Below are 27894 nucleotides of genomic sequence, written 5' to 3'. Positions count from 1 at the left end.
TTGTATGATTTAATTCAGACAACACAAATGAAACAATTAACACAGTTTTATTTTAAAAATAAGTTGATTCACAACAACACCGTCACTTGACTACAAACTTATTTTTTCTGGTGAACAACTCTCAGCTATATTACAGTTTTCAATATCAACAGTGTATATAATACGTAACACTAAAATTTACAACAAACAATTTACACGCCTTGTGCTGAAATCAACCAAGGGAATGGAAAACTTAACTCTTAAACAATATTTGCACATTTTTCTCAATAAAGTAATAACAGTTTCAAATGAGGTAGAGAATTCAATATAATTGCAATAATTGGATTTAATTTTCCAAAGGGTAGCCCCTGTTATGAAAAAATTGAAAGTCAAATAATTTTTGTTCCCTAATTGGACCTTACATCGTGAATTTCCCAACTGCGAAAATGCAGCCCATTTTTTAGATTAACCATATCACCATTGAATAATGACGAAATGTCACGGGTCGCAGGACAAAATTGGCATGCTGTCAAGCAAACCCATCGAAAATTATACTAGAAATAAGTCATTGCTTCTAGCAGATTGCGTCATGAAGGTACTTTGACAAAATATTGTGCTTTGGATTCCTCTTGCCAAGCCCGATCGAATTAACATCAAATTTGATTTCCTAGATCAAGGTCAAACTGCTAATTTTGGTTTCCAACTAAAATTTTTGAAGTGAGTTCGGTATTTTAGAATTTTAAAAAATTGTGAATTTCAATTGTCCCATCTATGACGTATGTGAACATTTTAGAGTGGTTTTATTTCATGTTAGTAAAATTTTCCACAGTTGTCCTGCAAAACTTAATTTATTTTGTCGCCAAATATTTATGATGATATCTTCTAGAAATTAATGATTACTGGTGTCAATTTCTTTAATTTTGCTCGACCTCATGCCAATTTCGTCGTCCAACACGTGACATTTCGTCTAATATCAAAATGCCAAATAAATATATTCACGCATCGCACGCATCGTTAGAAACCAGAATGAAACAGTAGCTATATTATGTATATATTGTTCCTTCTTTGGTGTAGTTGCTCCGCAATAGTGCAAACCGTCCTACTCGAGGAGCATTTTTTTGGAATTATTGAAAAGCATCTCTGTTATTTCCCTTCAAAAGCCGGAGGAGTCGTACGTCTGTGGTCCTGCGGTGTTCTGCTAATTTAATTTGGGATTCTCAGGCTTAGAGCAGCTGGCACGTGTTGCTGGTGACGCGCTGCTTGCCGGCGCCGCCGCAGCAGTGGTGCTGGCAGTGGTGGCACGTGGTTGACTGTCCGGCGCTCGTCCGCGCTGCCGGCCGGTCGGCGTGCCGCACGCTCACCTCTGAAGTGGCCGTCGAGGCCATCTGCCGCCGCTTGGCCTTGTTGCGCTTGTGCGCGTTGTCCCACACCTGCGTCCACTCGGGCGACGCCAGCGGCCGCGCCTCGCTCTCTACTTTCATCTACAAATACCTCTGAACAGTCAATAGGCCCCGGTGTCGGCCTCGATTCAAACTGCCCAAAACCCTCTGATCGCTGCATTTTTTCTTGATTTTTTGATATTGTTATTTCCTGATCTTTTCGTCATTGCCTATGTTTTATTTTGATTGGTAGAGTGAATCAATTGCGGATTTAATTCTACCCTGAAGAATCGATTGGCAAAGTCAAAAATGGAATTCCAGAGCTACTTCAAAGTTTCGGTTTCAATCAAATGCAGCTTCCTTGGTATGCAATTAGCGGTATATATTTTTCCATTTTACTACAGAAATTTCCTGTTCAACTATTATAGGCCACTGGGTGCTGTCCTAATTGATGAGTTTTAATTAGAGTTTGGCAATAAATTTTCATGCAATAACTTCAAATCAGCATGGTTTCTAAAACTACGTATTGTATATTTGAATAGACGTCGATGTGAAATTAATTTATGGAAATTTATAATCAAAAGTAATTGAATCTCATATTCCATTCCAGCTCATGAATTAGGGATGCAAACTACTGCAAAAACTAGACGAGCAGGAAATTTCAGCAGAAATTAATACACCGAGGAAGCTTAAATATTTTTTTGGCAACTGCAAAAAATGTTCAACCTAAAAAAAGAGGATTATTATTAGCCCTCTGGATTCGTGCAGTTTTTACTCAATCGTCAGGTATTGGAAAAAATTCAGAGCCAATTACAAATCGACGGGGAAAATTTTTAGAAAAAAATCGTGGTTATCCGTTTTACCGAAATTGAACAGAAAATGAATGATTTATTGAAAAATGTTTCCTGTTTCCCCTAAACCTAGGTGGATTATTCAATCAGACGAAATAAATTGAGAAAATCAAAATGTGAAACAAGTGGCATTGAAAACTTTATTGCTCAAATGGGGCAATAAAAATAATCTCTATAACCTTAAAGCAGCACAGTAGAAAATAAAATTCCGGCCTTAACAATTTTTTTTAATTATTTGAGGTCTATTTTAAATTATCTTGTAAGATACTAATTTTCCTAGTTTAAGACATCCATTCAATAACCTATTTCCGGGATTTTTACTGTCACGAGATAGAAATTTGCGAAAGGAAATTTATTCGTTATTGGCGGGTTTCAAGTTATGCGCGCTACGTTCATATCTTGAATGATGGAGACTTTACGGCTCTAAAAGCTAAAAGGCTCTGAAAAATATCATAAACTTTTGCCAAAGTATGCAACTGGCACATCATTTAATTCGTCTCACAGATAGTGAGCACATTTTAAAAAATGTGACGTTTCTTGAAATCCGATTGATTTTCAAGAGATAATGATAGTGTGGAATTTGAAAAAATTAACTATTTAATTAGAGAGGTGTGGATCTGGTGATACATTCCTTTAGCAAATTTTCATCTTTAATCAAACACTGTCGATTGGTAGCAAAAACACCATATAATTTTCAGATTGAAAGGTGCGATTATCAAAAGAGTCATGGCCATAAATTGTTTTATATAAAAGTTATTTTTATCTTTTCACTAATCCTCGTTGTCGTTATCAATTTGTGGTTTCTTTCTTCATAGTTAATGCTTTGATTGCAAAGAAAAGAGTGTTGACAATGTTCTCACTTGAATGACTTCCCCAAAATGTGTTGCGGCGATCAGTGGGGTTTCGGGCAAACGTTCAATCAAAACTCATTAGGCAGCTCACCCGATTGAGAGGCACTCCAACTGGAATTGGTGGTGACTGCGGTGGAGACCCTCCCGGAGATCCTGGCGGCAACTTGACCGAGAGACCAACTTCTATGGGGTCTTTGAACACACTGCTCGGTCTCCTGCTCTGCACTTTTTCTGCGTCGACGGGGATGATCACGTTCGGCGTGACAATAGTCGGAGGAGCAACAGGCGCGGCCAACGAATCTGGTTTCAAGTGTAGTTTAAAATCATTCGCAAATAGCGACCCTATGTTAACGAAAAGTACATAATTCTGGCAGTGGTCTTGATGATTTTTTTTACTGAAACTAAGCCTTATTTGACCGATATTACAATTGGGAAATCCCAGACTTTACCACATTTTGCGGGTTTCACGGGCATGACTTGAATTTCGAGTTGTGGAATTTTAGAGCTTTCTTGAAATCGGTTCAAATTGGTCTTATAATATAAATTCGGACACCGTTGAACTTGTCTCATCAAGTGGAACAACTTTCCTTGGGATCTCAAATTTGTAGGTCAAAGGTCAAGGTTACCAAAATTCAATATTGAAAATGGAACTTAAATTTAAAAATGGTTTATTAAAAATTATTTTGATGTTGCCAAAAAATGAGCGTAAAAAATTAAGTACAGGTGGATCGAAATCTGGAATGGTGTTTTGTCTTATTTTTTTTTATTAAATAACAAAAACTACTAATTTGTTGCTTTTACACGCCCAAATCTTAGCTTCTATTTGTAATTTGTTTTATTGTCAAGAACCGCACATCACTAGACTAGTCTCAACCTTCCCTAGATTGCCAGAATAGTCTAAGGGCAAAATTACTTCAGTACATCATACATGGGACATGAATTCGAGTCGAGTAGTGCGCAGTTGTAATTCTGAGAGGCTAAGATTTGGTTAAAAATATTTTTCTAAGGCCTGCTTTACCAAAATATGTCAACTAAATCTCAGGTTTCATGAGTCGCATTTTCTCGCAAAATGAAATTCGACTACAGCACTGTGGCCAAATTTCCCTGTGTAAGAAGCATCTTTAGAAAGTGTACAGAAGACTCAACTCTTTCTGTTTCGGCTCAGTGCGCCAAGAGATTACTTTTAGAATCGTTTTTTTTAGCAAAACAAATATTCTCTCTTAAAAAAATAGCTTTTACGCACTGCGAGATTAAAGAAGTAGGAAATAAATCGCTCATAGTGTTTGCTACGGGCATAATCCTTTGAGTTTGAAAACTCAACCGTAAAGAAAAGCACTTTCATTCCAAAAATAGAAAGAAAATGATTTGGCCGAAATATCATCGTTGTATTCTTACGTCCTTTTTACCTTTTCGCAATGAAGACTTTGCGGGCGAATTATTGGCTGATTTGTTGACGACGTCGGCGTGGGTGACCGGCGAATATCCGCGATCGACTGGAGTCGGCGACATTTGTGCCCTGGTGTTGACGAGTATCACGGTGGTCTCGTCGTGCTCCAACGGCAGCCTACCCTCTTTGCTCTCGAGCCAGTAGGTCTTCATATCGCCTGGGAAATGTCATTTCTACAAATTGCGTGCGCTGTCGTGGAAAGTATTAAGAAATACCTTTCCCTTTGACCGTAATCATGCCGCGCTTCTCGGTTTTATATATATCAGGAAGTAAGTCCTTTGTGCCCTGCGATATGTGGATTTTCATCGCGGAGCTCGTGGATTCCATTCTCGACGCTTTCGTGCGGCAGCAGAGTTAGTTAACGAGCGTTAGCATGAATTACAAGCCGGAAAACTCACCTGTATTCACAGAGTCACCAAACAAACAGTACCTCGGCATTTTGAGTCCCACGATTCCGGCAACGACGGCCCCGGAATGCACACCTACCCTAATCTGCAAGTGGCTCCCTGCACATCGGACGAACAAAATCGTTAGGGGGTTTGATTTAAGCATTGTCCTACACTCTCCGTTGGCATGAGCTCTCAGATTTGGATGAAATTTGCTGGGGGTGCTGTTCTAGTAGTTCTAAATCGCGCCCCAAAATATTAGGCCAAAATTTCAAATATTGCCAAAGGTTAAAAGTGTGCTGTTTTTATAAAAGGTTTTTTTTTCAGTGCATATATTAACTTTTACCTGGATTGGGGGAGATTATAGAAATTGTTAAGAAAAATAATAAGTTCTACATTTGACACCAAAAAAGTTGCAATTTTCAGAAAATTATAGTCAAATTTTAAAAAACTTGATATTTAGGATGCACTATATTAAACACGTTTTCTCAACTTTGACATCGATTTCCTCAAAAAGGATAAATATGCATACTGTAACCCATTTTTTAATAGGTTCGTACCACATGTAGAGGCTATTTTGGATTTTCGAAATTTTATATTATTAGGGTATGCTATAAATTTTTGAATAATTCAAACTGATTTTAGTGACTGTAATATTTGACCTACGAAGTTGGTCACCATAGGCCAGTTGTTTGGCGTCAAATTGAGAACAAGGCAAATTTTATTATTTTCTGAAAAAAATCGCCTTTTAAAAGTAATTAACTTTTATCCCCGCTTTTATGAAATTTGGCCCGTTATTTTAGGTTGCGACAAAGGCCTCCTCCAGCAAATTTCGTCCAAACCTGAGGACCCATGCCAACAATCTTTATTTCAAACCTTACTAAAGTCGCGGGCCACGTTATCAGGCTAGAATTCGGGCAAAAATAAAAAGACCATCAAACGAGTTAAGCGCGGCGGCCCGCTGCTACATTAATTTTTCTATGGCCTCGAGTAAATTGACCAAGTGCTGCCAAATTGCAACTAAAAATGAATAGCTCTCTCTCTACTCGGTTAATGCCAGAAAGTTTCCGTTGTAAAACACTAAGAATTTCTGGATGTAAATATCCTTAAGATTTTTTAGGGATGATTGATGTTCTTTTTGTAATATCACATCACGGCCGTGCAACGCAGAATGAAAAATTGCGGAATGAGGCCATAGATCAATACGGCAAGATTGATTGCCTTTTTCAGTTCGGCTTGCAAAGGAAAGAGCAAAATTCAAATTACCGGTTGATGGATCCTTCAGGTCGGTGATTGCGTCCACCATGTCTAGCGCCATATTGCAAACCAGCTCTGCGTGTTTGGGGTTCTTTTCCGGCGCACCTGACACAACCATATAAGCGTCGCCTATTGTTTCAACCTGAATGACAAAAATTAATAAACAATGTAGCCGATTTTTTCAAGGGCTTTGACGTCAAAAAATTGTATCTGTTCTGATGGAATTTTTTGAATATGTCGATGCGTTAGACAAAGAGAGCGGCCGCTGTATGTGTGCAACGTGACGTCAATACCGCCTCGGGCAGCAAAGTTAAGATAAGGATGCGCCGACAGCTACAGCGATTGTTGAGCTGACAGTTCTCCTTTTTTACCCTGTTTTTTTACCAAACAATCGACCAGGACCAAAATCAGGGCAACAGGAGGTGTATATTCTTATATCTTTACCATCCTTTGAAGAGGATCTCTTAGCTCTTGCAAGTGGCTCATTGAATTCTATTGTTTGTGGAATTCAGCAACAATTATTGATCTCTGTTCTGTGTGAAATAATCAAAGTACGACTAAGCAACAGTTAAATTTAAAATTTTGCCAAATTTCTCAATAATATTAACGGATTTTCATTGAATTTTTTCTTGACTTCGAGTCCTTTGGTCGCGATCTATTCAACAGTGTGTAAGTTATGTATGGTAAATTTCTTTCCCTAATGAAATAAATCGATCGATTTCCTCATGCAACCTGGGAAAATTTAAACTCGTTCCAACTTTTTAGAGTATTTTGGGCCAAGATAGGGTTTTAAACAACTTTTTATAAGCTTATCTGATCACGTCGTGATATACTGACCACTCTTGTCCTTATGCGTGGCATTCTGATTTTCAGTTATTTATTTTTTGCCTAATTTACAATAGTTTTCTACGTCAATGCCCTTTAATATCAACTCACGTACCTTATAAACCCCGTTCTTCTCTGTCAGGGTGTCGAAAATTGAGTACATAGCGTTGAGCATTGAGACCACCTCCATGGGAGTGATTCTGCTGCAAATTTCAGTGAACGTGACCACGTCAGAAAAAAGTACGGACACAACGTCGAATATCTAGATGGGAAAGAGTGTGAGGAATCGAACAGATTAAAATGTTGAACATTTTACCTGGCACGTGTCTATCGGATTTTCGCCCTTGCGAAGACGGTCTGCCACTTGTTTTGGAATCATTTGGTAGAGGAGCTCGTCGGTGCGTCTCATCTCCTCGTCCAGCTTTTTCATCGATTCCTCCAACTTCTTTGATTTTTGCTGCTCCTGGTCCAAAGCCAATTTCAGCTCCACAGACTGCTGCGTGCCGGCGAGCATGAGGTCTCTACGGAAAATAAGTAGCTTTTTTATCTTTTCCTCGAAACTTTCAACAATACGACGTGTCCTATTAGAGAAGGAAACGCACCTACCTGCTGAAATCGTGCATCGAGAGGTCGTTTATAAATAAGCCGGTGCAAATGAGACTGTTGAGATCAGGCATAACAGGGGTTCCCAGGTACATAATCAGTTGCCAGTCCTCCATGTACACCATTTGGCCTAATTATTTTAAAGTTTTTTTATATATATAAAATTCTCAAGATGGCCCACTTCTTGGCATGGGTTTTCAGATTTCTATGCATTTTGGTGGACCCTACAAAGGGCAAAATCTCTAATTTTTTTGCTTCAAAAGGGCTCAAAGTTTGGGATTTTCACCTGATTTTTATCAAAGGTGAAATTATTGTCCTGTTGTGAGTGAGGTAAATTGAAAAATTTTGGGTCCACTTTAGACGAGCACAACAACTTGACCAGGTTTACCAACTTCTAAGGTCAGAGGTCAAGGTCACCTACTTAAAACTCACAACAGAGGTTACAGCCCTCTGAAATGTACTGCTTTGTTAAAAATCACGCAGCATCTGTAAAATAGGTTATTTTGGTATTTAGGCTAAATATTTTACGGTCTACAAGGGCAACCTCTCCACCAAATTTCATTGAAATCTGGAGATCCATACCAAGAGGTGAGCGATCTAATTTTTGGTCTTGAAGAAAGAAAAACCTTTTAAGTGTAGGTGCTTGTCATTAACGTCTTCAGGCTCTTCAGAAAACATGGCATTTTCCAGTCGCTGCTTCTCCTCCATTCCTTTTTCAGTCATAATCGGCTCGACGGTTACAAGTTCAAAAATATTATTAGAGCGGTTCAGTATCTAAAAGAGGAACGTCAGGGTGTTTTCTCATATCCGCTTTTTGTTCTAAAAAGATCTCACCGTTGTAAATCTGAACTCTATTAACGGTCTCACCAGGTCGAACCAATCTGTGATTTTTTTGCCAATCAATTCAGGTACGATTTGCGTTAAAGAGTTGCCGATGCTTTTGACTTTGAGGTCGGAGCCAAAAACAATGCTAAACGGGAAAATCTCGAAGAGGAGATTGGCGTTGACACTGGGCAAGTGCTTCTCGTCTCTGAAGAGCACCAGAGTGGACTCGCCGAAAGCGCGATTGTCGAACGTGAGCTGAAAGGTGACGTGCAGTGTGTCGAAAACCATTTCCTCCTTCATCAGTTCGATCTGCATCTCTTTGCCGTAGAAGTGCCTAGAAACCTGCGATAGAGAGGAAGGACGCAATGAACCTTGACCTTATTTTGATCGTAAGTGCGGGTTAATAGCCTATCCGACCTCTCTTATTTGGCCCATGGTGTAGTAAACGAAGCCCCTTCTTTTGCTTCGATAGTGGACGGTCATTCCCTGCCGGCTTTCGTTCTCGCAAATGAAGGACGGAGCGCGCATTCGTGGATACGAGAATTTGAGGTACTCGTGTAGATTGTCTAGGCCTGAAGCAGAACATTAATAATTCAAACATGCAGATAAACTATATGCTTCCGTCTGCAGTGGAGTCGGAAAATTTTGTTCAGTTTCATTCGTCAAAAATTCGACAAAAATACTATTCGGTTCTGTGTTATCATCCATCGTATTTGATACAATTGATATTATCGTCGGATTTGTTTTTAATTTTTGTAGAGCACTTCTCCAATTTTTAGTAAATTTTTGGAATGGTATAGGGGTGTTGAAATAACGACGTTTGACTGAAAAATATGAGGCTGTTTCCCCGGAAAATCAAAGCAAAATCTGGGAAAATTAGCCTCTCGAAGATTACGAAATTATGATTAACTTGAGTTTTAATGAAGCTAAAACGAATTAACCTTTAAGCCAAAAGATGCCTAAGACGGCAAACAACAAGAATACAAGATAAAAATACAGTAAATTGGAGTAATTCCAATTATCTGGAAAATTATTGCAGTTTTTTATTCAACACAAAAAACTATTTTTATATAAAAAATTAGGTTAATTGCGGAGTTGCAATGAATTAATAAGATATTAACTGTAAAAAGTGGAAAATACGTCGGTTGGGAAATACACATTTACTAAATTTTTGTTTGAATAAATTTGAGTTCTCGTATATGCTCGAATTCGGCAACAAATTGCTCTACAGCACATGACTTAACAGCTCTAATTTAATGCCGACACTTATGCAAATTTTTCCTGGTAATAGAGACACGTAAAGTGCTCTCCGAGATTCCATGGTTACAAAAAGAAGTTTGACATCCGCATAATTTGCGCGTAAATTATTATATTCCAACTGCCGCGCTGAAAATTGTTCGTAAAACTCAAAACTAGGGCCCGAATAGGGAGGAAAGTTTGCTGCATAGATGCAAAATTAAATTCTCAGCGGCAGCGCTGCTCCATCTAAATTACTCTCTCTAAGGGGAGGGTAGAATTTCGTGCAATTCTCGACAAATTATTAAAGAAATGCAATTTTCTCCTCAATGGTTTGAACTTTTTTGAAATGAAAATTCCAAGAACAGGGGAAATTGCTGTGGCAGGGCTCGTACTACAAAGGTTTCCACGTCACACCATGAAACGCTCCGAGAAAGTTGCAATTTGTGTGTTAACTCGAAGGCTTTCGGTGTAGTTTGCAAAGCGAAACGCAGTCGTCGCAAATGAAGGGCATCGGAAGCAACTCTCTCTCTCTCTCTCTCTCTCTCTCACACACACACACTCACCGTTTAAGAAGTCTCGCATGTGCCTGCCAAGGACGGAGAGCACTCTGTCGTAGCCGTACTGACCGACAAAGCGCACAAAGTAAACACCCATTCCGTCGTAGAATTCTCTCTCGCTTATGCCCAGCACCTGCAATCACAAAAGATTCGTTCCAGCGGTTAGCTTCTCCCTTTCGTCTCTCGTCACACGTAGGCTATATGTGTTTAGCGAACCTGCATAGCCTTTTTCGCCAGTTTCGGCACCATGCTCTCCGGGTACACCTGGTGCACGCTGAAGCTGGGCTGCTCGACATTGCATAGCCGCCTGATCTCCTCCCATTTATCCTCGCCGTAAACGAACTTTATGAATTCGGAGAGGTTCTCCAGGAGTAGCCCGTACATGTCTGAAACACACGCAGAGAATAAGAAGTAAGTCTGTGTGCGTCGACCAGAGCGCCTGCAAAGGGGAGAGTTATGCAACCGGTTGTGCTCGCGTGTGCTCGCGACAGCCTATGTTGTCACAATGCAGGCGCTCGTAAAATGTCTCCAGTATTACCCTTTTAACAAATTAGTTCGAAAGTTACTAAAGAAGAACAGATTTTACGGTTGCCTCGTCTAATCTACAGCGTATATATTTGACGCCGGATTGGAGAGAGAGAGAGAAAAGCAGAATTTTATTGATCTCAAAAGTGTGCAACAGACAGCTTGATTGAGAGTTGGGAGTGATTTACTTTAAGACAAAGTTAGATTTGTTTATAACGTTAAATAACAGTTGAGAGAACTTCACACAGATTTTTTATGTCTCGCAAGGAAACGAATCGTTCTATGGGTAATTTACTATTTTCCAGAGTAGTCCTTTTGCCTAGAAATTTTCAAATAGCTCATCAACGGTTCAAGATAATGTTTTCACAATTCCTGAGCTGACTGCCAGGTCACGTAGCTGCATTTGTTTTCAATTTACTTTATTTTTATATATTAAATAAACAAAATTTTCCGAAAATAAATAAAAAATGATGCAAGAAAGTTTGATCCACAAGTGAAAAAACCATGGTGGGCAATTTTTAATTTCTTACTGGAACGTAAAAAATGGTTCAACGTTGGATTTGTCTTATTGGACAGTTTTTACAAACTAAAATTCAGCTCAGATGATTTAAAAACTGCTTTTTTTATTAATTTGTAAATTTTGCACCAAATGTTGCTATAATTGTCCAATCGAAAAAGTTACACCCCTATGTACGTGGTTCACATCAGGAAAGGCTACACGAATTCAATGGTTTCGTCATAAACTAAAACTCCGAATCCTTAGAGTTTCCTTTGCCAGGATGTTTGTAAACACGATCCTCAGTCGCATCGCATGAGGTTTTGGTGAGGTTTCAATTTTTAATTATTAAAAAAAACTCGCCCCGTGAAGTTTTGTCTGTTACCAATATTGGTTCAACGTAGCAGAGGTGTCAAAAAACTCTGAGCCAATTTCAGGGGCTTTTTATAGTGCTTAGCTATGGATCAAAGCGAAAGTCACGTGTCGTTGGATTTTCAAGCAAAAGTTATGGAATGAACACAAGTTATCAGTCTACATGACATGTTTGTTCTAGTGTGTTTATAGTAGCATTATTTTCTATGAAAAGCAAGAGTTGGTGCATTTTAAAAATATTATGTGCTTTAGGGTTCCTCTCCTTAAGTCTGATTAAATGAAAACCAAATTTAAGGTCATTATCCTCGATTATTTTGATGTGATTTTCGTAACTTTTAAATCCAGAGCATTTTTTTTAATCTGAAGCTACTCTAGAAAAGTCATAATTTTTATTATGCCCATATCCAATAGAAAACACGTTTTTCATCAATTCTTAGCTACTTTACCATCATATTTACAAAAACTGAACATCGTTCGACTCGTCAAGATTTCCCCGAAACAGCTGAAGCAGTCAAAGAGTATCCATCCCATTTCAACCCCACGAAGAATGGAAATTTGTATTTTAAATTAAATACAGCCTCCTCTCAGTGTGTGGGATGCACATTTTTCCGTTTAACAGAGGGAGAGGAAATTTCTGTAGAAATACGAGAATATAAAAAGCTTGCTATACATCGAGGAGGCCAAAAAACCTTTTCACAACTTTTTTTTCAAATATTGTTACTGCCCAATCTCAACATCAAACAGCTAAAAATGTAAAACCCGAGCACCAATCTACTCGTATTTTTCGAGGTTCCCAACCACATCCACAGCAAAAATTTTAAAAACGAGAATGTCCAAAATAGTATATTTGAATTTCAGCAAACCAGCCGGCTGTTGGCACAAGTTTTGGAATTCGATTTAAAATCATTCCGCTGCTCTGCACACTAACTGTTTGTGAAGCACTGGAAAAGAAGAATTACACACGTAATAAGATCATTCCGTTGGCAAGTTTGCTAGGAGAGATTTGCATTTATGTCTGTGGGATTTAGTAGCGGGCGGTGGATCGAAATAAGCCATGTTTTGATGTTATTCAAAGGAAAGGAACTCGTCTGCGTTGATCCAGACTGCTTAAAGGTCCTGTGTGCAGATAACGCGCGTTTGCCCTGCGAAATTCTCTATTTTGCCCAAGCCTATATAATAGAATACAGAGAGTTGTGTTCCGCTCCCCCGCTTGAACCTGCGCCCGAGATTTATCTGCCAATAAAATTTCGGAGAACGCAGCAAACTTGGGTAAGTAAGTTCATTCATTTTATTTTCTCGGACTTGTGAGTGGTTTGCTGAAATTGCCTTGCTTTCTGCATAAATATTGATTCAGCTGTTGAGAAAGACGGCGGGGGACGCGCGCGAGGAGCAAGAAAAAGAGGTGTAAGCGTAAAAAAGAAATGGAAGGCCCGGCGCGTTGGATGGCACAGAGAAGTGTCGAGTGACTCCGCCGCGTGAGTGATATTGTTGAGTGTGATCGGAGATGGGTCAAAATTTATGCGCCCGCCCCTAATAGCAAATCTTGTTTTCGGGCGCTGTGCGATTTTTCACTTTTCGCCCGCCAGCACAATGACACACGGTGGTGATCCTCCTTTTCTCAATTTTGATCAAGTCCCCTTTCTCCTCCAATATCGCAGTGCAAGAAGGCTCCGGAGTTGATAATCCCGGGTCCAGATAAGCTCCTTTCCGTCGATTCTTTTTCCAATCCTCTTGCCGCCAATTTCTTTTTTACGTGGAATGAGCGGCAAGACACTTCTTGCGATATTCATGTGTGACGTTAATGCTCGTTAGAGGGATATAAAAAGCGCCAGGAGAATTATTTCAAAGGAATGGGGATAATTAAATATTGTCAAAAAGTGGGTTTGTATATTTGATTAAATACACCCACACCTAAAAATTAATTGGTAGTTAGCTCTACAAAGCTTATGACATTTACCCACGTCTGTCACGATGCTTACTATTTAATTAGTAAAAAGTATCCACCGCTCCGGCGTTCCAATGCTTATGCTGTTACACATATAAATTTAAAAAAAAACTCTTGCCAAAAAATAATGAAAATATTCTAGTCATTTTTAACTGTTCCCAAATTTTAGTCTAATTTCCGGAAAAACTGCCGTATTTTTCAGTAAAAAAAACTGCTCCAACATCTCTATACCACCTTAACTGCTAAAAATAAAATAATGAAAAATTGCAGACCATATAATCATTAAATAGCGTGGAAACGCTATTTTATTTTCTCCTTTCTCAATGCGTTTAATTGCCCGTCAAAGAGAAAATGTCAAAAACAATAAATTACGTTCCAACACAGAAGATAGTCTTCCTCGGGCTTTGTTTGAATGCCAACATCAGGTACAGAGATTACGCCTGAATAAATGTTTGACCCCCAGCAACTTGGAGCTGTGGAATGCGGCTGAGGGGTTATGCGGGCGTGGGTTTATAAGCATCCAAACAGGCCCTAACTGTATTTACAGCGAACTACCTCCGTCGATGAAATTTATATGGAGAGACCGAAAGCTCTAATCTGAGGGAACCCCTCAAAGAAAAATGACGCCATAAAACTCACCACTTGCAGAAGTTTATAGCACATTAAATAATCGTATTATGCCCGACGAGCACGTTCACCAATATGCACAGGAACATCGTGTCGATTTTCTGTTCCAGAAGGAGGCAGAAATCTCCGCGAGTACAAACTTGGAATTTGATATTTCTTTTCTTTCTCATTGAGCGGAAAAAGATTCTTTTCGCTGCCAGCACAGCTGCAGGAACCTACTTTATTCGCGAGAGGGAAAACACATATGACGGCATGCTGAGCGCGAACAACGGAGTTCAACAGTTCTTTACGTTAAATAAATTTTTTGCTCCGCTTAAGGTTTTACATCACTTACTTTATATACGTTTCGCCACTGATGAAACTTTCAAAATACCTAGCAAAATTGGTTGCTTCATATAAAGCTTTGTTTTATGGCAAAGAAGAGGACATAAAAATGATGCAAAAATTGGAAAATAGTTTCTTTTCGTGTTGCTCTCGAGTGGGAAGCATTTTTGTATTACGAAATTTTTCTCGCGGGAAAAGTTTGAGCTTCAATTTTGCGGAAAGCGCAGTAATGGAAAAAGGCAATTTTAATTTCCGTAAAGGGAGTGAGTTTTGAAAGTCTAGTTTTGCGCGGTGCGAAAGCGAGCGGAAAAATTAGTCACAAATGGAAATCTTGGAGCTGATCCGCGCGAGAAAGAGCCTTTTGTGCGAGGCGCCGGGCCGACTTGGCAAACATTTGGCTTTTCAAAAGTTTGAAAAAGACGTGCTGTTGAAAGCTGCTCCTGCACTGTCGACCGACACACATCTGTTTGTTGTTCGCGTCAAGTCGTCGAGACATTGTTTTGCTCGGCGGCGTGGCAGCAATACCCAGAGAGCGTCTTGTCGCCTGAGGTTCTCACATACACACACACACACACCCGGTGGGTGACAAGGGACGCGAGCGCCCCCGCGGTTAATTAGCCGCTATTCATGTGTCACACACGTATCAATTTCTGGCCTCATCAAAAACTGAGCTCGGAAATGGAAAAGCCGTCGCCACGACAGGAAATAAAAGGAAGCAAGCGCTGGTCGCCGACTCAATTGTGACACGGCAGTCTACCCCGAAAAAAATGCTGTTTGTGGAATTGGAAACATTGTTAAATACTTAAAGTTGATATGTCTTGAATAATTCTGAGGAAAAGTATCTCTGCATTAATTCTCTGTGAAAATTAGGAAAATTTTTAAATTTACAAATTGTTTAAATTTTTAGAAAAAAATCGCGTCCTAATAAAGCGGTAAGCACTATCTTTCTATTGAAAATCACGATTTATTTCGCCAGAAGGGGATTTACCTCTTAATTCGTACATCATTGGATAGATCGCGACGAGGGGAATAGAAATCAAGTGAAAAAAATCATTGACAAAACCTTTATTTCGAGAAATTTGGTAAATTCTGAAATTCGACTTGTTACTCGGTTCTAATTAAGGAGAGCTTTACTCTCTTTAGTTCTAATTTGGTCATCGCATATTATTGAGATTGTTATTCAAATAACAATTTGCTTTACAATGTACAATAATCAAGTCCTTGCAAAAGTTAAATTCAAATGTCCGAAATTTACAACGTTTGACAATATTTTCTTGACATATGTAATTATTTCGATTCCTCTCGTCGAGAACTGTCCAACGGTGCATTCAACGTTTTGAGGAATCTTTTGTTGTGAAATAAAATAGGATCGTGATTTTTTATGTCACATAGTGTATGCTATGAAAAAATCCACATTTCGTCCTGTTGCCGGTAAATTGCGCATTGCTCAACAAACGAAGCTCAATTTTCCTTGTTGCAAGAAAAGGGCTGCAACCATTTCAACAATTAAAATTTGAGTGTTTGTTGAGCGAAGCGCCAATTTTACCGACAAAGGACGAATTCAAGCATAATTTTTACGGGCACTCCATTTTTAACCATTTCCGGAACTCCGCAACTTCGGGGTTAAACATTAGTACCTGCCTGAAACAGTTATTAAAACTTGTGCTCTGAGTTTCGTTTGAAGACGCTTTCGGTTTCCTCGGCGACCAGGTCACCTTAGAAGTGTGCATTCATAATTTAGAGCGGCTGCAAACGAGACTTTTCGCGCATTAATTGCACGCCCGCACTACGCTCGAGTTTCTGTTTTGCGTGGAGCTACGCAACACACCGCCTTTTTCTCTCACTTTTCCGGGCTTTTTTCTTCTTAATTAGCAAAGCTCTCAATTATGTCATATCTGATTACGCTGTCGGCGGCACCACCGCTGCTGCTGCTTCTTATGATGACTAAGTCGCACATAGCAAAAACAGCTCTTGTTTAGCACACAAAGGGTGCCCGCGCGCGCGACCATCGATTTTCTCATCAAACGATTTGCGCGAGATGATTTAATTAAAAGTTGGAAACCTGTAGAAACGGCACGTCAATTAAAACGTATTCACCGCCACGGCTTTTACTGAATTTCCTCTCTCCCCCTTTATTAAGAATTTGAAAACAGCCATATTGCCGGGAAGGTGCACTGCACACACCTGTTCCTGGTAATTTAAGTTCCTGGTAAAGTCCACGCATACTTCCTGCTGAATTTTAATTACTTTTGGCAAAGCGAACGGCAGGTGAAACAAGTGATATTGTCATTTTGGAACCATCTGCCACTGGTTCCATATACAATCATGAAATGCTGCCATGGCAACTTTCAGCCCAAGAAATCCCAGAATTATGACCCAGGCGCTGCTTTGACAATCAAAACCCACTTAATTAGCTAAAAAGCGTGGATTAACACCGATTCGGTGAAATTCGAACATCACAGCTTTGCTGCTTTGTGAAAGCCAACACGCTGCACGCAGAGCTAGAAATCGGCACGTCTCTGCTATTCTCAGCTAATGAGATTTTCCAGCGGAGTAAAATTTCTCTCTCGTAATCTTCAATTCAAAGCATATTAGTTTTCCTGCAAATGTAAGTTACAAATTATATACGATCAAACTCTTTCTACCAATCAGCGTTGATAAAGGAAAATATCGATTAATTTTCAAAGTGACCTTTACTTAGCTGCTCTGTAGAGCAGCTCTGACCTACACATCCGCGCAGCAAAATTAGCAAATACAAACAACATGATAGCAAATAAAAATGTCCACTAATAGCTATCCGTCCTGATATTAACTCTACACAAAGTAAAATTTTGTATACATTTTTTACAGATTCAAAGTCATAGGAAAATGTTTCATGCTACTTTTCCCTTTTAATTCTTTTGATAGGGAAAAAGTGGGTACACGGAATTTTGACGTTCTAGATTTATTGTGATAAAAGGAAGCAGTTTCTCTCTCTTTGAAACAGCGTCGAAAATAATATGAAATTTTGTGCTTATAAAATGTTGGAGGAGAGTTTCGTCAGAGGCGAAGAACAAGATTTCAAAAGAAATCACCACCCGTCCCTCGACAAGAGCTTTCAAAATATATGTATTTTAACCCTTTAGGAAACACCCTGATGTGCCAAAATATCTCTTGGGCTATAAATTTGAAATTCTTTTGAAAGTAGCTACACATTAAAAAAATATTCTGTAACTTTAGTTTTATCTGGCGTAACAACTGACAATTCATAGCATTACCTTCACCCATATTGCTGTGAAAGAATTATTTGATTGAAATCATTAAAGAGCGCCATAAGAGATGATCCCAGATCCAGGTCGAGGAGACCTGTCGTAGCGGAAAGAAGATCGCCGAAGTTCAAAACTTAAGATGGCTCGAATTGGCGAGCGACGGAGATTGCGAGGAATCCTAAAGTAAGCTGGCAATTGCCGAGAAAATAGGTTCAAAATTCTTAATATGTTATTTGCGAGCACGCTCTGCTCTCCGAATAAAGAGGAAAATTTGCCTCTGCTGTTGGTTAGATCGCACGTTGAGAAGAATTGTAGTGTTGCCGCGCTCATCGAGGTCGTCAACAAGTAGCATCCGCGAAAACATGCTTCATATATATGCATTATCAATTTTTAGAGAAAAATAGTTTAATCTTGACTTTGATTGTGGTTTGTATCAATTTTGATGTCTGTACAAAGCAGTCATAAATTTTAGAGCTATTTATTTATTTTTTGTTAACTTATTGACTATCATGTGTAAGTGCTTAATTGCTCTGGAAAATTAGAATAAAAGATCAACTAATCTCCTTGGACGGAGGAGACTAATGACAGCGCATTGTCGGCTTTTCAAATGCAGCAAGTGCAATTAATCCGTGCGCTAATACTGGCTGACAATAAACACAACGCGCGCCGTCAATTAGCCGGTGCTATTTTCCAGAGCGGTTTCTGTGCCGTTGCCCTTAAGGGGCTTAAGGGGCAATTGACGGCCTCCCCCAGTCGGCACGATAATTCCCAACTTTTGCTGCTTTGGTGCTGAATAATGAAATTTGGAGATCGAATAAGGAGCGAGCGCAAGAACGGCCCCGTCCCCAACGAGCGATCGTGTCTACGTTTGCGTCGAGACTACGCAATTCGATCAAGGATGAATTCGCTCTCGTGCTTAGCAAACGTTGAATCAAGGCTTTGCAAACTCGCTCGAACACTTGATTTGATTTTCCGTCCTATTGGGAGCTCGCCCTCGTCATTATAAGGTGTTCAGTGCTAATGTATACACTTACTCCTGCTCAAGTTTTGATTTTCAAAGTCCTCGATCGCTCTGATTGGGCTCCAGTTACCTTCAAAACTAATTGCGCGATGTAGCAAGCAGGATTGCTCTCCTTTGAAATCCTTCTCAAAATTTGGATGTAATCCGTGGGGCTTGTGAATTTTTGCATGGAGGGAGAGCTGGCGACATTCATGAAATTCGTCTCTTGTTTCTCTCTTTGATTCCATTGAGCAGTCAATCGTTTCCAACTAACGGCGAAGCAAAATCCTCTGCAAAATTGCTGCAGTGTGGATATTTTATTAATACAGCATGCGGTAGCTGTCAAGGGTGAATGGATTCAAGAATCTGACTTTATGTTTAAATGTGACAATGTTCATAGGAATTTCTTGGACGAATTCCCTTTTTCGACCTAAATGCAAAAGGGTAAAACAGTTTTCGAGCTATGAAAATTTTTATGTTCAGCATGTTCCAATCTAAACTTTCCTTTCAATGCTCGAGTGAATCATGAAGCCTTTATCTTGAGGCAATAAGATTACATTTCAATAGCCGCAATCCTCTGCTCGATATAAATTTCATTATCTATACAGTAGTCAGGTGATATGTGACGTCAGATTAACGCAGGAGCTAACTAAAATGAAGCTAGGGATAAACCGGATAAACGAGCAAATCCTTATCTTTCTCTTATAACTATCTCGCTTCAAAAATGCTCTGATGAATCAACCAAGTATTGATCGACGTAATTCATTAATAACAAAACGCACTTTGAGCAAAGAACAGAAAAGAGCCATGTGATCTTCGCCGAGGCACAAGAGGGAACTCATTTTCATATTTGTACGCAAAAATGGATCGTTCAGATAAAGCAATAGCTGTTGCTCTCTGCACTATATTGTTTGTAAGTATATTACTTAATTGCTAAAATTAATTTAAATATTTTGAAAACTTTTTATCAAGGCATTTGCGATTATTGATATACGCATCACAGCAGTGGTTTATGGAACTAGATCCCTGGATATTTTCTTACCACTTAAAGTAATGTGTTATAATTATTACTATTCTCATATCATTTTTATGCAAATTTAAAAAAACGCAGAATCTGCCAGAAATTATGATCCTCTTGATGACTTCCGGTGTTTTTGCGATTATTTGCTCTGCTATCGGTGCAGCAGGCTTCGTCAAAAATAACAAAAAGATATTTCTTGTGGTGAGTGTCAAACACTGTAAATATTAAATAGGACATGGTTTGATTCTGCCATTAAATTTCCAGTTCATTGTTGCGGCTTGTGCGAACAGTATTTTGCAAGTTGTGGGTTTCAAAGCGGCTTTATCTACCGACGTTTTATCTGATGCATTTGATCTTCTCAAAAGACTGAGAAATCTTTACGACCCTTCTGAGCCAAACGTGCAACGGATGTGGGATGACATGCAAGAAAGGGTAAATAAATGTACACATTAATTGCATTCAATTAATGAAAAAAATCAAATAGCTTCATTGTTGTGGGTTTTTTGGCCCAGCGGAATGGGGAACTAATTATCCAGATTCGTGCTGTGTGGATGGAAACTGCTCGACGCAAAATGCCTATAAAGACGGCTGTTTATCTGTTGCTGAGTTCTACTTCTCTTTTTTGGTCAATGCAGTGTTAGCTGGATTCTCCGCTGCAATAACGTTCCTACAGGTTAGATCTTGTGATTTTCTTCTATGTGCATTGACCACAAAACATCTGGTAATTTTGCAGCTCATCCTCTGTGTATTCGCATATAAAGAGTTGCGCCAAGATGTCAATGAATATATACGTTTTTGATGGTATTTATTTAACAATTTATAATAAAAATGGTGAGAGCAAACGACTAATAAAATCAATAAAACATTTTAAGTTTAAATAAAAATGTTATTGTAAGAAAATAAAAAAACTACATTAAGGCTTGACTTTCCTCGCATATTTCGAAGAAGAAAATCCACTTCCTCTTATCGTACCGCCACTGTTTTGAGCCCTATAAAGACTCATCAAAACAAATTTTAAAGCCACAGAATAAACTGTAGGGGATTCTGAAACACCGACTGTTTGAAACGATAAATTGCACTCCTGGCTAAACACAATCTAAAAATGATCAAAAAGGAAATTTGGCGAAACCCTGCTGCCTAAATAACTTTTTAAATAACGAAAAATCTGTACCGCACCTGTAAGGTTGCCCAATCAAAACGGATTTTGTGACAAATGAAATTTTTTCTTTCCGACAGAAAAATTCACATGTAACTTTCCTTTTCAGTTTTCAGTGTTTAAAAAGAAGAATTCCCCCCTTAGTTATAAAAAGCTTCAAAAATGGATGCAATTTGGAGCTTGTGAAGTTGTGCGAGAGGATTTTTGTCGCAGCAGGGAGGGTGAGTGTGGCGATGACATTCATGGAATTCGTCCCTACTTGTCCTCTTTTCGATTGCATTCGCAGCTGTCAATCGTTTCCAACGGATGCAATCAGGTTAAATCCTCTGCAAATTGTGTGGATTTTGTTTTGCGTGTGATGAGTGTCAATTATTCAGCTGCTGTCTAATACTAGAAATATATTTTTCTCTTTTGCTGCTCATCCGAAATTTTAGCTGTTTTTTGTATTAAGAATTTTACTTGTTATAATATTCATCTACGGTCTCGATCTTAGGCCAGAGGTAAGCGCAAATCCGAGAACCGGTCCCTTCCCTGATTGGTCGCCTGTGACACTTTTGTTGTTTTGTTACATTTTAATAGATTCAGACCAAAAACTGCCAAAAGTATCGGTTTTAACCTTTCCAACGATTTTCGGCACGTCAAGTTATTCGGCTGCCTAACCTAATTCTATACCTTCAGGAATTTATTAGCACTGAGAAAAATAAAATTCCAGTGTGAACTTAAACTTTACTCTGTTGCTTCAAATCCAAAATTTTAAAAGCCGATTTTATAATTTGATTTTCAGAAATTTGATATTTCCAATCTTGTTTTTACGAAGGGTGGAAAATTGTTTGGGCTGAACGCGCGCACTCACGTCATGTGTCTTCCTCATGCTAGAGTGGCATTTTCGTCCGCTGGCAGTCATAAAGATCGGCCTGCAGCGAGCGATCGAGGAGACTTTAGCGTTCGTGGAAAGGGGTCAGCGCCTTTTATAGATTAAGAGCACTTAATTTTATTAACAGTTGCCAAACACGATTAAACTAATAGCCGATGAGATCAATTTGTAAATTTCACCGGCAATTAATGACATCCGCGCGCACTGACGAATAATGCCGGCGCAGCCAAGGTCGTCTGCCCTATGCGCGTAGCGAATTCATAATCGCTTTTTAATTGCACCAACGCGACTGATATTGTGATATTGCAACGTGATTTGCTGCTATTGCCAACGTGCAGAGCGCAAATATTGAGCACTCGGCTGCAAAATAATAATTTACAACCAGCGCAGCTGCCAAGAGGGAGAAAATGATTTGGCCGGCGGTTTAATTGGCGGGCGTTTTGCTTAGAAATTCGCTGAAAATGAAGGAAGCGAGTCTAATGAGGGAAAATTTTTACGAGACGAGGCATGTGAATAAATTGAGGGGGCGATTTGTCTGACAGCCAAAACGCTCGCTGCAAATCCAGGAAGTTCGGCCGCAGCAAACGGACTCTCTAATTAGCAAGAGCCCCTGCGCGTCGATCTACAGGGTGAAATGGGTTTTGTTACATGCTAATTAATTCTGCCACTGGCTCCTTCGTTTATATAAATAAATACTCGAGAGCTGTTGTGAGCAGCATGGTAACAAGGGGTTACATCGCAATTAACGAGAATTCGGTCTGAATAAATAAATATTATTCAACCATTTTGCACGCTTACTTTGTTTTATAATCAAGTTTGAATTATTCCTACATTTGACGCCAAGGCGCATGTTTTTGTTTTGATCATGCACGACCGATAATTTGCTGGGTGGAGATTTTGCGTCTAATGAAGAGGAGAGCACTTGAGCGTAAGACGAAATTCAAAATTCGTGTCTTTGACAGAGTGATGAGCGATTTCAATTAATTTAGCAAAGAGCAAACAACGGAGAGAATAACAAATCTCAAAATATAAATGAGAAAAGATGGCGAGGTGAGTTAAACTTCAGAGGAGCAGACTTAATTCAATTTTTAATCAAAAAGGAAATCTTGTTTCCGTTTCGTTTCAGAACTTGACAAATAATAATTTACTGTGGCCCTTTGTTAATTTTTTGCTCTTCTTCCACATTTTAGAGTTCTTTCAAGCTTGAAAAATCACACAATCAATACATTTTTATATCATCAAAATACACATCCGACGGAAATATTTGGCGAAGAGAGATAAAAAAATGATTTGAATATCCATAGTTGACAGCACAACCTTTGGACTTCTCTTTGATGAATGAACATACACATCCAGCAGACTCTTGGCCCTTAATTTTCCCCCTAGTGCACTTCAGAAGCAATTTTCAGTGCAAAGCAGAAATTTGCTGCAGCCCCTTGAGGCTTGACTCGTGCGAGCTCTTAATGATACTGAAAGTTAGCTGCAAATTACACTGCCAGAAATGCTACGTGCATATTAGAAATTGGTATCAACATCATGAACTAACGAAAGCAAATTGTCGTTTCCTTTTTCAGCACTTTCTTTCGTATGAAATTCTCATTAAAATTAGAATTGCAGAGGTTAGAATTTAGAGAGGTTCTCTTTTTTCTGAGCCTCCAATCACCAATGGCCCATAAAATGAGCACGAATCGCTTTGCATAATATTAAAATGCCATTTGAACCTCATTGGTATCCTTTAAAACCATTTCAAAATCGTGAAAAAACTCCTACTTAAACTTTGGTTAGTACTATATCGGGTTAATTTGAGATCAATAATTCGGGTTTGATCGGTTTTCCAGTCCGGACTTTTTAAAGACCCACTAGGTTTTCAATGTAATGCAACAATTATGTCCAAACGCACCAGAAAAACATTAACCAAAAAAGTGTTCAGAAAATGCTACAATTCTCAAAACAAAGTGTGAGGAAAATAAATAAAATAATATCATATTTTTGCTACTCGTTCCAATTTTGCAGCAGGGTCGAAATATGTTCAAAAACTGGAAAATCATTTGATAGTTTCACCTGTTAAAAAATTAAAACCTAAAAATGTTTAGCCATACTATTGGTAAGAAAATAACACTACTTTAAACATACTTAGCCGTTTGGCTCGTATTGTTGCTTCGCATATGCACTTGAATTTTTAAATCCGAGTGAAGTTTGAGGGCTCCATATATTTATGCACTTACATTCGACTCTCTTGCATTATAATGACGAGTCCATTCGTATTTGGGAGGATTACTTTTGGAAGTCCGACTCACTACTTGCTAGTTTGCACCTTTACAGCATGCATAAATGAATTTCACGGGGGCGAAAGTCTAGCGTTTCAATAAAAGATCCCGGTGCAGGGACAGGAATACGAGCTGGTTCTCTTCTGGACTGGACTTTAAAGAGTATGATAAAAAAATCTAAATCGACTGAGAACCAGTCGAAAACCATCTCACGAGCAATAATTTAAGTTCCACTCGAAAAAGTCGAAAAAATAGTTTGCCAGTTTATTTCCCCAAAAACCATCTATTCCCAGTCCTGTGCGCGGATTTGGAAATGTGGCCAGTTGATTTCCATCAGCAGCACGGAAAATGTGGAAAATTGGAATTTATGTGTCAAAATGTAGCGGCACACGTGTTGATTTCCCCACTGCAGGGGCTCCAGATATGTATTATGAATGAATGCTCCTATATGACGCTTTACTATCTCCACCATGTGAGTGTGAGTGTGAGAGAGTGCGGCACATTGCGGGCAACAGCTTTAAAGGCATTATTAATTTAGTATAGCCTCCGCGCACTCTGCACAAAGGGTGCTCTGATTGCATTTGCATAATTGTTATTCATGACACTAACAGGCCCACTTACAATTAGTTAGCAACAACACCGGAGAGTCAAACACCAAAATGACGATAATGACGAGAGGGCAGGCAGGAGAACAACACAGGCTTTCGCAATGCATCTTCTCTTTTCCAACACGAAAGGCATTGAATTGATTCATTTCGGAAGCCGGTCGATCCGAGCAAAGCGATGATATAATAGCCGCCGTGCGAACGTAAACTCTTTCCTCGCGTCCGCCGGCGCAGTAATATACGAGCTTTTTACCCCGGGGGTACTTTCCATAGGGACGGGGTTCGCGGCGGAAGACACATCTCTGACGTGAGCTGAACACCAAAAGAGCAGGAAAAAAGAGGGTTGTTGCTTGTTTATTTGCGGCTGGCCATTTCTCTCTGCGAGCTCGCAAATAATTCTGTTGCCGTCATGCACACACACACACACGCAGCCGCGCTCTCCAAATGTATGCATGTATGTACGAATACGTATGCAACAGGCGCAAAGAGTCGCGTAATGCACATCATCCTAGTTTTCTACGCGCTTTGACAAACAAATTTGGTCGAGGGGGGAATTTTACACTTTCATATAAAAAAAGATTTAGAATAATTTAGACTATTATTTTCAAGCAGAATGGTTGAATTTAGACTGCTTCAGACAGAAATTACCATTCCTATATACGAAGTTCAAAGCTATGATACGGATATTATATTCAAGAAAAGTTTCATTTCCAGAAGCCAACTTTTATTTCATCCCAGACAATCTTACTAATTTTTACTTTTATTTTAATTATATAAGAAATGTTCAAAATTTTTATAAATTTCACCGATAGAGGAGGAAAATTAAATCATTATAAATTTATTCCTTTAGCAGTGAGAAGCAATAAGCATCTAAAAGTTGTGAAATTATACGTATTTTAGGGTGCAAAAAGGGGATTGAGGAGTTGGCAGCCTTATAGGACTACTTTGGCTGTCTAGGGGAGGCAGAGAATAGTTTAACAGTGAGTGGTTTTTGAAAATCTGGCAGTTAGAAGCTGAGATTTGGGTGTGAAAACTTTTCTTAAAAACCCAGAAAAAACAATTTTTTTATATTTTTGAATTAAAAATCATGGGAAAATGCCATTCCAGATTTTGACTTAAATTGCCTCTTTTTTGCGCTCTACATGTCAGCTCAATCAAAATTAAAAATTTCAATAAATTTTATTTTTTGAGTTCATTATTACAAAAATTCAATTTTAGTTCTATTGACCTTTGAGGTTTACTGGAAAGTGTTTTCCCTTGACGAGACTAGTACAACGGTGTACAAATTTTTATTTTCCGAACAATTTGATAAGATTTGAGATAACTCTAGTATATTGAAAAACTCGATATCCAATAAGTGCCCGTAAACCCACAAAAGTGGGAAAGTCGAGGTGTTCTCAACAGTGTTTTTTAGTAAAAAAAATATAAATAACTATAATTAATATTAAAATAATCAAGATGCTAGCCAGGACTATGCACCTCTCCTGGATATAGGCTCATTTGTGGTAATAGCAAAAATATTTTTCATAATTTAGCAGTAAACATCCACTTTAATATGATTTGAATAAAGTAAGGCTCATTTGGTGGTCCCATGGTGATAGGAAAATCAGCAAAAATAATCGACCACTTAATATCACAACACTTTTGTGAAACAAAAGCATTTCTGCTAAAGATGTGGAGCAAACTGCGCATATTAAAAATTATACACCCACTCGCAGAACCTAATTAAATACATGTTTAATTAAGGAAAATTGCCATATTTTTCCTTCCAGAGAAAACTGGCATTTCGTCAGCAGGGAATTTTCAATATATGCGTAAAACGCGCGTTGGTTGCGAGTTTCAACTGGATTATTCCCTGGAAAGTAATCGTTGAAATTGAGGCACACACACATATGTACATCTGTCTGCCAACCATTCATCGGGGAAAACAAAACTCGGCCTAATGCATTCACGTACGGTTTTAATTTGAACGCGAGAGCTCGCTGCCTTTGTCTAAAACGCACTGCAAAACACTGACCTATAATTTCATGCCAGCACGGGCCGTCATTACTTTTTACGAGAGCAGTGAAAAGAAAAGATGTAACACCGGCACTGGCAACTGGCACTAATGTTGCGCGCACTCCTTGAAAAAGAAAACAAATCGTGGCAAAAATTCTTCAGCTCAGCAACAGTGTGGCGAGAGGGTGATAATAATCAAAACTTGCCGGCAAGTCAAAAACAGTTTTAACCCTATTACCCAGCGGCCTTTTTTGCGGGTTGCAACTTTGACAGAGTGGGTGGTTCGGCAAACGTGCAGCCTGAAAGCGGTTCAAAGTGTGTTACATGAAAGGCAGATCTCTCAGGGGAGACTGGGGTGAAAAAAGGCTGCTGTCTGTTGAAAAGTGCTCTTTTAGCCGAAACCAAAGCTTGGTGTAATATAGATGGAAGGAGCGCGGGTCCAAATTAATTAGGAGTTAGTTGCGTACAAAAGAGTGCAATCAACTCACCTAGCGCGCTGGTCGTCCGTCAAGAGCTAGAGCGAGCCGTGGACGCGCGCAGATGTGATCCCTGCCTGTGAAAGCGGCCGACTGGTTCGCCGCCACAGCCTGAGAAATGAGCGAGAGGGAGGCTGCGGGGAGGTGCACCCTCTGCGCTGCTTCCCTCTGCCCACCGTCGCCTCCGCCACCGTGTGTTTCTTCTGAATCGCCGCGGACCCGTCCCGCATTTGTACCAATTAACGACAGATTCGAGAGCTTTTCACTCTTTCTCTCTCTTCGCCCTTTTTTATAAAAAGGCCGTAAATTGCGGGATTGTCCTCGGCTCTTTGCGGAACCAGCGGACCGCACGACACTGCGCCAAAGTAAGAAAATTGTGATTCAACTATCTCGGTTGGCGCAGTTTTATTTTTATCCACGCGAGTCTTTTGTTCAGATTTGATTCTACTTCTCAAGAGCGACACTTCTAAAATTAAATTCCGATCTCCAATGGGACCGTCCCCGAGGAGCGGGAGGAGGCAGGCAGGCGGATTTCGTGTTGCTGCAAGTTGCATAATCAAATCGGTGAAGCGCGCGGCATTCCACTACAATACAGATATTGATCAAAGGGAAGGGACGACACGAAACACACACACACACACACTTCAAAGAAAAATGAACAAAATTTCTACGAACAAACGCCTTTTTCTTTCCTGAAACAAAGCAGATCGAGGAAAAAGGGATGAAATTTCATAGTCGCATCAATTTTTACTAAATATGAA

The 27894-nt window shown here is 39.3% G+C and overlaps 2 protein-coding genes across 3 annotated transcripts; one reads left to right on the top strand and one right to left on the bottom strand.

The window, feature by feature from the left end:
• Positions 1-28: 28 nt before the first annotated feature.
• On the bottom strand, positions 29-27513 carry LOC135944413 (soluble guanylate cyclase 88E-like). 2 transcript variants are annotated; one of them, XM_065491334.1, is made up of 15 exons: positions 27146-27511; positions 10416-10585; positions 10206-10332; positions 8821-8975; positions 8413-8745; positions 8205-8352; positions 7582-7708; positions 7292-7496; positions 7091-7237; positions 6160-6292; positions 4906-5013; positions 4723-4842; positions 4467-4664; positions 3152-3360; positions 29-1460 (listed from the first exon to the last, which is right to left on the bottom strand). In XM_065491334.1, the coding sequence occupies exons 2-15, from the start codon at positions 10581-10583 to the stop codon at positions 1203-1205; spliced, it is 2436 nt and encodes an 811-aa protein (XP_065347406.1). In that variant the 5' UTR covers positions 10584-10585; positions 27146-27511; the 3' UTR covers positions 29-1202. The 2 variants fall into 2 exon arrangements, with proteins under 2 accessions (XP_065347406.1, XP_065347407.1); XM_065491335.1 differs by having other exon boundaries at positions 1367-1472; positions 27146-27513.
• Positions 19501-20639, top strand: LOC135943426 (23 kDa integral membrane protein-like). The gene is made up of 6 exons (XM_065489950.1): positions 19501-19649; positions 19709-19786; positions 19848-19958; positions 20022-20189; positions 20242-20430; positions 20491-20639. The coding sequence occupies exons 1-6, from the start codon at positions 19599-19601 to the stop codon at positions 20554-20556; spliced, it is 663 nt and encodes a 220-aa protein (XP_065346022.1). The 5' UTR covers positions 19501-19598; the 3' UTR covers positions 20557-20639.
• Positions 27514-27894: the final 381 nt, after the last annotated feature.

The sequence above is a fragment of the Cloeon dipterum genome, chromosome 4 (genome assembly GCF_949628265.1).
Source record: "Cloeon dipterum chromosome 4, ieCloDipt1.1, whole genome shotgun sequence".
Classification (NCBI taxonomy): Eukaryota; Metazoa; Arthropoda; class Insecta; order Ephemeroptera; family Baetidae; genus Cloeon; species Cloeon dipterum.
The sequence above is the reverse complement of the archived record's forward strand: the minus strand, read 5'-3'. Positions and strand labels throughout refer to the sequence as shown.